This window comes from Entamoeba nuttalli, assembly GCF_000257125.1.
Source record: "Entamoeba nuttalli P19 unplaced genomic scaffold asmbl_3993, whole genome shotgun sequence".
Taxonomy (NCBI): Eukaryota; Evosea; order Mastigamoebida; family Endamoebidae; genus Entamoeba; species Entamoeba nuttalli.
The window spans coordinates 1-11,238 of record NW_008576482.1 but is presented as its reverse complement, the minus strand read 5'-3'; the positions used below and the strand labels follow the sequence as shown (position 1 = coordinate 11,238).

Genomic DNA, 11,238 nt, shown 5'->3' with positions numbered 1-11,238 from the left:
ATATTGACAAATAAAAATTATGCTTCATCTCAATTATAAAAATAGTCAAATAATATCAAAAATATAATATATTGTCATTTGAAGATATTGAAATTATATTATATTCTACTGATTAAAAAACTATCTTCTATTCTAAAAATACTATTACTCTTTTATTATTTTATTAAGAAAAAATTTTATTATTCATTTGGTTATATATTTAGAAAATTAAACCAATATTAAATTAAACATTTCATCAAATAGCTTTGTTTTATCTTATAACATTTTTTTCAACATTGAAGCAATCTCTCATTGGTGATGAATCATTTTTTGCTGTTAACATTAATGACACTCTTATTGTTATTAATGTTCCAGTTTCAGAAAGATAAAATTAAAATTATACAAACTGAGTATATCAAAACTATTTAAAGCTTGAATAAATGATTAAAGGTCATGATAAAAAATTTATACTTAACTTTTTTCTATAACATTAGTAGAATAACAAAGAAAATAAAAAACATAAAACAAAATTCATAGTAAAAACATTGACAATTTCTTTTCTCATACTACTGTCTAAAATTTGTCTTCTCTTTGGGTTATTTGAATGAAAATTTGATTTATTGTCAATAACAATTCATGATAATTAATAAATCTAAATAAAAATATGTTTTATATGACAAAATTGAAAGAAGAAGAAAAAGAAGAACTAAAAAGTTATTGTCTTATTGGTTAATGGAGGAATCTACATCTAACAATAAAGACGTAGGTTTGTTTCAGGGAAGTAGTCAATTTACATTAATTCAAAACGTCATTACAGAGGTTATGTGTTTTTTAGTTGGAATATCATTCAATTATCTCAGTGAAGTTTTATATTCAACAACAAATGATATGGGGACATTAATGGGAGATATTTCATTCATATATTCGTTACCTTTAACAATATCATTTTCAAATATTATAACTGTTATTTCATTAATACTATTCACTAGTGCCTTTCAAAAATATCCATTATTTCTTTTAGCAGTTATTTCTCTTATTGGACAAATTATTATTTCTATTGGCATTACTCCATCTTTACCTTTGATTTATGAAGCACATGCCTCTTATTCTACGCCAATAGAAATAACTGTATTAACAATGTGTGCACTTGCTCATGGTATTTTTTCAGCTTTTAATTTTGCATCATTTTTACATATATCATCATTACTATCACATTTTCATTTAATTTTGTACATAGTAGGAATGAATACTGGACCAATGTTATCATCCTTTTTAGATTATTTTGGGTATTTTGTTGGTGGATGGAAAAGTAATATGGATTATGTTTCTATGATGTTAGTGTTAATACTTATTGAAATAGGGTCATTATGTTTGATGATATTTTGTTATTGTTACATTAAACCTTTTAGAAAGGTTATTAAAATTGAGCCAACTAGTCTTGTTGTCAAAAACGGTGTTGTACTTACACAGTGGCATAAAATGAAAATTTTATTAACCTCTTCATTTGATGAAATGAAAGAGGTTGTTGTTAATTTAAAATACCAAGTAGCATCACTATTAATGGTATATCTAACCTCAAATATATTATATCCAGGGATGTTTATTTATTATCATATCAGTGCTTCAAACCAATTAGATAAAAATAATGATAACTATACCTTTTTAATGAAAAATATCTCAATTATTTACACTGGGTCATGCGTTATTGGAAGTTTATTTACTTTTCTTCCATCGCACATATCAAAAAAAACATTATTGGCTGCAAGTGTTTTTAGGTTATTTGTAATTACTACACTAACATCTTTAATATCTCAAGGAGGAATGATAGTGGTTAAACAATATGGTAGTCAATCTACCTCTCTTATTGTGAATAAAGTTCATTTGTTGTTATTTGTTTTAATGAGCCTTAGTTCTGCAATTATTGGAATAACACAGGGATATATTACATCAATATGTTTCATTTCAATGATTAAACGAGCAGAGGAACGTGTAGCAACTTATGTAATGCTCTTGTCTGTATCATTAATTTCATTCATCGGAACAGTGATACAAATTATTTTAGTACTATCCTTTTCATCTTTATTTGACTTTTAAAAAATTTTTTGTTTTCAGTTCAAAGTAACAGTTACTTTCATTTAAATTGAATTATTAAGTGTGATTTGTATCTATGTATTTTTCTCATTTTCTTATACTGAGGTTAGGACAAATTAATAAATGATAAGGTTTAATCTTATCAAATTATCTTTAGTCATATCCTTCTGATTTACTTAGTTTAGTCAACTTACATATCACTAAGCAATAGCACAAAAACTATTATTTGTTAGAAATTAATCTATTTAATCTTATCTAACCATTGCTTTGTTTTTAAATAACCATTGAACTAACTGACACTTGCTCTTTTAGCCTTCTTAATAACGATAAATTATTTCCCAGTTAACTAACAAAAATCAAGAAACAAAGAAGCTCTTATTTATTTAACTGTTACAAATAAATAATTATAAACAACTAAAATACCTTTTACTAATAATAATACAACAAACACTACTACAAAGTTGTTACAGTAATAATCAACAAAGACTAATTAACATAATTATTATTATTCTATGAAATTCTAAGCAATATTATAATATCTAAAATAATACAAAAAAGAGAAATTAAATAATCTAATAACAAAATAACTTGAAGCCTGTCATGAAATAACATCTCCACCAGGACAGCATCTTCTCCATTTATTTTCTGCTCTGTCAAACACAGCAACAATCAAAGTCATATTATCAAAACCTGGAGCTTCATAAGGATTTTCAGAAAGACATTTCTTTAAGATTTGTTCACAAATTTCATTTAGCTTTAATCCACTTTCAATTCCTTCTTTGATAATAGAAACTACATCCTCATTGCTTAAAACATCCCAAATACCATCACATGCCAGAACAAGGAAGTCTTCATTTCCTTCTAATTCATATGTAGTGATTTCTGGAATTGGTGAAATAATATATTTATTAACGTCATTTCCTTTCTTAAATTGGAGATCTCCAATAGCCCTAGTTAATGAAAGGTTTCCATTAACTCTACCATTTCGAATAACTCCTCCACATGAAACAATTCTATCAACCTCAGATTTAACGTTAGGTTTTTGATCAGTAGTTAATTGAAGAATTTCATTATCATTCTTCAACAAAAGACATCTACAATCCCCAACATTAGCAATAACTACTTCATTTTCATTAATAACAAGAGTAAGTGCAGTAGATCCAATATCTTTAGCAACTTCACAACTTCCATTAACCAACATTTGGTTATCATAATTTTCAGTTTTACAGATATCAGCAAGCATCTTTGATCCTTCTGGAGTTTTTAACTTTGAGTCTAAAGAAAGGTATGTTTCAGTTAAAGACTCTTGAATAGATGAGGGGAAGTGAGGAGAATTCAGTAATGTTTTCTTCATTTCATTGGCACAGTATTGAGATGCTTGTATTCCTCCATGACCGTCATAAATTCCAATCAACCCTTTATCTTCTAATAAATCTGTAATAAGATGAGCGTCTTCCATAGTTTTTCTCCATCTAAAAATATGAGATGCTTTGTTTTATTACATAAGACAATTTTTATGAATTCAAAGAATATGGTTAAATTAAAATAATATGTCTAAAGTAAATTTAAAAGCATCAAAAGAATGAAGAATAAAAGAGATAAGACATAATAAAGAAAAAAAAACTACCCTTGCATTGAGCTATATCCAACTATAGCATTTGGGATTTTTTTAATCCCAGAGTGTTGTTCAGTTGTTGGTGTACTTTGAAATTCTCCCATTGTACTTTCACTTCTACATTTTTGAAGTTCTTCTGGTTTCATTTTATCCCTTTTTTTCTGATTTTGTTATTACTATTCTTTTTAATAAATCTTACTATTATTTTCTTTTTTTACCCATTAAACCTAATTTTTTTCTCTAAGATATTTACTTTTTTATTTTTATTTTTTTGTGACTTATTTTTCCTTTCTAAAGAAGTTTCTACAAACATTTCTCAGTTTTTTTAAGTTCTTTTCAAATGAGTGGTACAGCAATGAGAATGTTCTTTTTCTAAGTTCTTTTTTATTTTTAAAGTTTTTTTTGAATTAGATTTCTCACATTTATTTTAGTTTTCTTCTCTTACAAAGATAACGAAAGAAATATAATTTTTAATAATTTATTAATAATTTTTATAATAAAAATTCTGAAATGAGGGATTCTAAAAATAGTCAAATTAGCTTTAATAAAGTACCTTCAAGTCAAACTAAACTTATTAAAATAATCGCAACAAAAAACATATAAACTGATATTGTTGAATTTGGTATAATATTTTCATCAAAACATTTTGCAGTTGAAGGTGCATTTTTGTTTTTAATTAAAGAGAGGGAATCAAAATAATAAGTAGCGTCTTGTTGATTATTTTGAATTGATAAAGAAGAAATAGTATCACTAGTATAGCCTAATTCTTCAAAACTAATTATTTCTTCTATCCAGTCATCTGCTTGTGTAATAGAAATAATTTTCTTTTTATCTCCGCATAATACAGTAATACATTCTTGACACTCTTTTTTTGCTTTTATAAAGAATTTGAAAGATGAATATTGTTGAAGTGAAGCTGGATATTGTGCATAAAAATGGAATGCACCATATTGTTTCATATTTGTTTTTACACAATAACTTCCTTCATAACAATCATTCTCATATTTTAAATCAAGTGAATTTAATGAGTTAGAATTTTCAACCCAAGTTCCTTCAAATTTATCGTCATAAATAATAGAATATTCATCAACCATTGAACAACATTCTTCAGAATCATTATTTTTATTATGTTTTTGTAAATTTTTAATATCAAAAAATGTATCAGAAGGTATTTTAAAATTACCAAAAGCTAGATATTCTTTTTCAGATGTAAAATCATTAATAATAGCATAAACTTTATCATCATTAATTGATGTCATTTCAATTGTAAATGGAATAGTTAGTAAATTAGAAGATGTAAATGTCCAAGTATTTGATTTAGACCTTTTACATTCATAAAAAGTACTGTTATCATGAGTAATTCTAACTTCTTTTAATCCAATAACATGATCTTTAACAACAAAATTATACCAAGTATTAGAAATTCCTTTAGAAGAAACAATTTTAATATTTTCATCAATATCACATGCAACCATTCTAAATGTAATATTTGCTCCTCCATTATTTTTTTCTCCAATTAATGAAAACCCATTTTCTGCAATATCAAAAGTAGTAGAATCTCCTTTACATTTAGGATTTTCATCATTTGCAGGACACATATCAACAATTCTTAGTCGTATAACTCCTTTAGGTCCAACAACTTCATAACAAATTCCACATTGAATGGCATTATTATACATTGCTTCATTTAAAGCCCCTGCATAAATATATCCTTTATTTATATTAGTTGACATTGGACCAAAACTACAAGCACCACCCTCAGTGTATGAAGTATAATAAGTAGATGTTCCTTCTAAACATGTTGACAATGGAACAAGTGCATTTGAAATAAAAACTAAAAGAAAGATGATTAATAGACTCATTCCTAAGAGATATTTAAATTAAATTAATTTTTATCTTTTAAAAAGAAATAATTCTAAAATAAAAATACAAATAAAACGAAAATAAAAAAAATTCGAATTAAAAACTAGTTTTAGGGTTTCATAGCAATAAATATTTCTGTAATTCTTTCAGTTAATCCAATAAATTTATTTTTTAATGATGAGTTATTTGGAAGTGTTTTTGTTAATTCAAATAATGTGTCGTGCAACGCTTTGATTCTAATTGTATCTTTTGACGTATTACAAATAGATAAAAATGAATTGATTAATCCATCAAATGAATTTTGTAAACCATATTTAAGTTGACTTCTAATATTTAATTCTAGAATTGTTTTTTCTTCAATAGATGATGAATTTGGTTTTATTCTTCCCATAGAAGTTAATACAAATTTATCTCCATCTATTGCAAAAAACATTCCATTAATTTCTATTTGTATAACACCTTTTACAACAATAGCTTTTGTAACTTCTGTACAATCAAACGTTGTTAATAATTCCTTAATACTTCCATTATATATTTTTTTAAACTCTTTATCTAATACTTGTATATTTCCCATAACATCAATCAATATTACTTTTTCATCTAAAAATGCTTTATGTAAATTAAATGTAATAACAATAGGATTAGTTTCCATAATGCCAGTATCTACATTTAATAAATATAATACATGTTCACTAACAATTAAAACATGTGTTTCAGTTGCAATAATACTTCTTACTTTAAATGGAATAATTGTTGACCAAATTATTTTTTTATCATGATGCCGTTCTTCTGTAATAGTAGTAATAATTTTTTCTCCAGTATTTCTTTCTGCAATAATATCATACATAACTTTATTTATCATAATACTTTTTTTAATACTATCACATATTTCTAATTCTTTTAATTGCCATGTTTTCTTTTTAAGTTCATTATCTTCAGGTATTTCATCTTTTCTATCTCTTTTTCTTTTTTCACTTAATCTCTCATTTCTTGGTTTTATTTCTTCTTCACTCCATCGTTCTTTTATTCTTTCTTTCATTTTTTCTCGTTCAATTTTACTTTCTTCTACTAATGATTTCCTTGTTTCACTTCTTCGTTCTGATTCAATTAATTCTTTTGCTTTTTCTTCTAATTTTTCTCTTTCTAATAACTTCTTTTCTAATTGACTTTTTTCATCTAATTCAACTTTTTGTGGTTGTTCAGTTACAAGTTCTGGTTGAACTCTTTTCTTTACAGGTCTTTCAACTGTAAGTTTACCACCTGAAAAATTAAGTGTAGTTTGTGTGGTTTGTTTTTTTACTCCACTTGGAATTAATGGCTCTTTAATCGATTGTTGATTTAACATATATTTTTCAATAGTTTTATTTAAATATTCTTCTCCTTGAACTTCTCCTCCTATTTCATTCTCATTAAATTCAAAATATGCAACAAATCCATCAACTGAACATGCCATCATTCTTAATCCTCCAGGTAACCAAGTAATATCTTGAATACATCCCTTAAACACATTTAAGAAATGACATACTTGGTTTTGTTTTCTTGCAACCCAAACACTTAGTGAATTATCTAATCCCCCAATAACAAAACAACTAAACGCTCGTTTCTTTCCATCAAAATTTACTGATTTATATAAGCATGGTGAAAACCTACAACAAACAACTTCATTTTTATGTCCTTGAAATGATATTACATCATTCATTTCTCTATGTGTAACACACGCAACATATCTCTTTTGTGAAATAGCTCCAACCATAACTAATTGTGTTCCTTCTGGTGACCAACTTGGTCTTAAAAAAAAGTTTGAATGTGATGCCAATTTAAACTGTTCTGTAATCTTCTTTTCTGCTTGTTGTTTAGCAACATTCCATATAATTGCTGCATTAGAACATTGTGAAAAAAGAAGAATATTTAATGGATCAAAAGCAACTCCATAAACAGGTAATGAATGGTCCAATACTCCAATTTGTTTTCCAGTTATTATATCCCATAAAATAACTTTACAATCCAAAGATGCTGTGGCAAGTTGTTTTCCATCATATGAAAATGAAAGGTCTGTAACAGAATCATTATGTCCACGTAATATAAATACTAATTCGTATTCTCTAAATATTAATGTTTCATTGACAAATGCTCCTTCATCCATTACTTTAGATAATTTATAAATCGTAACAGATGAATCATCACAACCACATGCCAATAATTTTCCATCTTTTGACCATCTTAAACAATTAACATTATGTGCTAATGTAATAACTGCTTGTAATTTAGGAATATCTTCTACATTATCTTCATATAAACTTCTAACATTCCAAATTTTAATTTTACCATCACCACCACCAGTTGCTACTAAAGGTTCTTTAGGATGAGAGTCCATACAAAATATAGGATTGCCATTATGATTCATCCAAAAAGGTTTCTTGTATTTTACCATTAAAGAAATTTATTAATTTTTTAAGTTCTTTTTCTATTTTAAATTTCTATTCTATTTTTTTTTCTTTCTTTAAAACCAAATCATCAAACAAAAATTGATATAAATTGATCAAATATAAATTCTTGATGAAGTTAATATACTATGTTTTACTTTTCTTGGTTATTTCTATTCATTATTTATTTTAACTTCATTATTTGATATTTCAGAATCTTCATCTGAAAGATGTGTAGATCCTGAATTAGATAATATTACTTTTGGTTCTTCTTCCTTTTTTTCAATTTCATGTGACTCAATATCGCTTTCAATAATTACATTTTTTTCTTTTAATAAAGGAGATTCTTCATTCTTTTCTTCTTTAATCTTTTCTTCTTTATTTTCTTCATTCTTTTCTTCTTTATTTTCTACAGTATTTTCACTGCTATCTTTTATTTCATTATGTTTTTCATTATGTCCATAATCACTGAAAGATGGAACATGAATGTCTTCATGTTTTTCTTCAGTAAATTGAGTTTGAGTAAACGAAAATTGATTATCAGTAGTAATTCCATATTTGTTAGTTTCAATAAAACTTTCTGGTTCATATTTTTTTTTAAGATAATCTCTTTCTGCTTTAACTTTATTTAACTCATCGTTTAATTTAACTAATTCTTTTTTTAAATCTTCAATAAGATTTATTTGCACTTCCGTTATATGTTGTGTAAGTATTTGTTCATCTGTTAATTCCGTAGTTTCATTTCGTTTATGTTCCTTTTCTTGAGAAAGTTTTTTAAAAGTAGAAGGTAATAAAGATCCTCTTGGACTTCTTGGAGGTTTTGTATCTTTTTCTTTACTTTCATCTTTCTTTTTATCTTCTTTTGATTCAGTTGTGGTAGAAGAAGATATTGTATTTGTTTTTCTTTCAAATTTCATTTTAGACCAACCTTTAGCAATTAATGTATTAATATTTCCTTCAATACTTCCTTTTCTTCCCTTCTTTTCTTTTTTTTCTTTTTTAATTTTTGGTGTTGTTCCATCACTGATTGGTGATTCACAATGCTCTAATTCCTTTTCTTTTTCTGTTCCTTCGTCTAATTTTTCGATATTTAATTCTTCTTTAGGACTTGAAGGTACTTCAGGAACTTTAATATTTTTATTTTTGTCTATACCAAGTGCTGGAGTCAAGTTTGTTTCACTGTTGCATTTACTAAGTTTTGCTTTTGTTCTTACTTGAGGTGTTGCTTGAGGTAAATCTGAATCTTTTTTAATAGTAGTTTTGATCATACTAGTTAATCTACAAAATGGTATTTTTTGGTGGGGAATAACACATGGATATTCAGGTGGTATTAATCCTTCTTTTTCATTACGTTGTTTAATAGAAAAAAATAATGGTTCGTAATTATTTAATACAAACTCAAAAGCAGATATGGCATTTTTTGTATGAATTAATTCATCAACACCTTCAAATGGTGGTGGTCTACAAACAGTTAGTCCAATGCACGTGGCTAAATTTGATGCATTCATTCTTGTTTTTTCTTCGTTTAACTGAATTTCATATAAAAAACTACATAAATACCATAGTGTGTCTTGATTCATTTTAGGAAGACTTTCCATAAACAACTTTGGGTCAGTGGTTTTTAGTGGTAATTCAATAAATTGTTTGTAATATTCAAATGGGATTAATGGTTCTGGTAGTTGTCGAAGGTAGTCTTTTAATATTGCTGCTGCAACTCTACAATCATCAAATGATTCCATATCAACATCTTGATCACAATCTAATATTGTTTTAATTCTTGACAACGATACATGAGATGCATTAGTTCTAAATATTCCTTCTAACTCTTTTCCTTCATGTGTTAATAAATATTGTAAAGATCTAAATACTGGAATAGGAAAACGCCATGACGACTTTTTTACTGCACATGATAACGGATATCCAAATACTCCAAATGTCTTTGAAACTAATGCCATTTTATTTACCCAATATCTAACCATATCATCGTCTTTACAAAAAAAGACAAATTGTTTATCATAAACAACTTCAAAACAAAGTGATTTCTTACTTTCTTCTATTGGTATTTCCATTTCTATTGTCCTACTAACAATGGCTTTAGTTAGATCAATTCGTGGACGCTTATCAATTTGAATAAAAGGTCGGTTTTTGTATTGGACAATCTCAATCCTCCGTTCTTCAAAACGATTTTTTTTCCACATTTCTATTATAGAGAGGTTCTCTTTTTGCATGTTTATTAGCTTTAAATGAAATGTAGTACCTTTTTGTTCTTTTTCTTTTTTCCAAGTTTTTCTTTTTTTTCTTAGAATTTCTTAATAAATATGAAACAATCTCTCCTCTTCCCTCCCTCTCATTAAAACTTGTATGATTTGTATCATTCATTTTTTTCCTTCTAAATCTCTTTTTAGTTTATTATAAAGTTCTTGTAACAAAAAACATCATAATTTTTTATAATCACAATTTTTGAATAACACAAATTAACCCTAATTTTGAAAAATCTATGACAAAAGAAAGTCATTAATGCCTAAAGCTGCAAGTCGTCCACGATTATTGAAACCAAAAAGTGTGACATGTTTAAAACCACAACCAACTAAGCGTGAAAAACAATTAAAGGAATTAGGACTTGTAAAAGAAACACCTAAACAAGTAGTTGTTAGTCCTATTGATGAGTCGTATAAGTATTTTGCTGATAATCCTAATTTAGGTCCTCCTTATCATCTTCTTCTTGATACTAACTTTATTCAATTTTCAATAGGTAAGAAAGTTGATATTTTTGAGGGTGCAATGAGATGCTTATTGGCTAAAGTTATTCCTTGCATCACTGATTGTGTCATGGCTGAATTAGAATTACTTGGAAAGAAATTTCAAATGGCATTAAAGATTGCTCGTGATCCTCGTTTTAAGAGACTGACTTGTGACCACAAAGGTCATTATGGAGATGATTGTATTGTACAAAGAGTAACAGCACATAGAATATATATTGTATGTACTTGTGATAAGGACTTAAAACGTCGTTTAAGAAAGATTCCAGGTGTACCATTAATGACTGTGGGTAATCATAAATTTGATATAGAAAAACTTCCTCGTCGTCTCTAATTTTAATTGTTTTAACACGTTAATGTTTTTATTGCTTTTATAATAAATATTATTAAGAAATGAAGATGGTGTTAGAAATACCATATAAAAATTAATACAAAATCAATTAATGAATAATCAATTATTATTTGATTATGATGATGGAATTGAATAAGAAATATAATAATTAATAAT

General features: G+C 26.5%; 6 protein-coding genes across 6 annotated transcripts; 2 read left to right on the top strand and 4 right to left on the bottom strand.

Moving 5' to 3' along the window:
- Positions 1–711: 711 nt before the first annotated feature.
- On the top strand, positions 712–2,073 carry ENU1_088730 (hypothetical protein; the record flags this gene model as incomplete). The annotated part of the gene is made up of 1 exon (XM_008858950.1): positions 712–2,073. The coding sequence occupies one exon, from the start codon at positions 712–714 to the stop codon at positions 2,071–2,073; it is 1,362 nt and encodes a 453-aa protein (XP_008857172.1).
- Positions 2,074–2,668: 595 nt separating this feature from the next.
- On the bottom strand, positions 2,669–3,831 carry ENU1_088720 (protein phosphatase, putative; the record flags this gene model as incomplete). The annotated part of the gene is made up of 2 exons (XM_008858949.1): positions 2,669–3,542; positions 3,698–3,831. The coding sequence occupies 2 exons, from the start codon at positions 3,829–3,831 to the stop codon at positions 2,669–2,671; spliced, it is 1,008 nt and encodes a 335-aa protein (XP_008857171.1).
- A 414-nt stretch (positions 3,832–4,245) lies between these two features.
- On the bottom strand, positions 4,246–5,547 carry ENU1_088710 (rare lipoprotein a (rlpa) family double-psi beta-barrel protein; the record flags this gene model as incomplete). Its single annotated transcript, XM_008858948.1, has 1 exon — positions 4,246–5,547. One exon carries the CDS (start codon positions 5,545–5,547, stop codon positions 4,246–4,248), a length of 1,302 nt encoding a protein of 433 aa, XP_008857170.1.
- A 110-nt stretch (positions 5,548–5,657) lies between these two features.
- Positions 5,658–7,979, bottom strand: ENU1_088700 (WD domain, G-beta repeat-containing protein; the record flags this gene model as incomplete). The annotated part of the gene is made up of 1 exon (XM_008858947.1): positions 5,658–7,979. One exon carries the CDS (start codon positions 7,977–7,979, stop codon positions 5,658–5,660), a length of 2,322 nt encoding a protein of 773 aa, XP_008857169.1.
- A 165-nt stretch (positions 7,980–8,144) lies between these two features.
- On the bottom strand, positions 8,145–10,199 carry ENU1_088690 (Rho GTPase activating protein, putative; the record flags this gene model as incomplete). The annotated part of the gene is made up of 1 exon (XM_008858946.1): positions 8,145–10,199. One exon carries the CDS (start codon positions 10,197–10,199, stop codon positions 8,145–8,147), a length of 2,055 nt encoding a protein of 684 aa, XP_008857168.1.
- Positions 10,200–10,488: 289 nt separating this feature from the next.
- Positions 10,489–11,064, top strand: ENU1_088680 (Fcf1 domain containing protein; the record flags this gene model as incomplete). Its single annotated transcript, XM_008858945.1, has 1 exon — positions 10,489–11,064. The coding sequence occupies one exon, from the start codon at positions 10,489–10,491 to the stop codon at positions 11,062–11,064; it is 576 nt and encodes a 191-aa protein (XP_008857167.1).
- Positions 11,065–11,238: the final 174 nt, after the last annotated feature.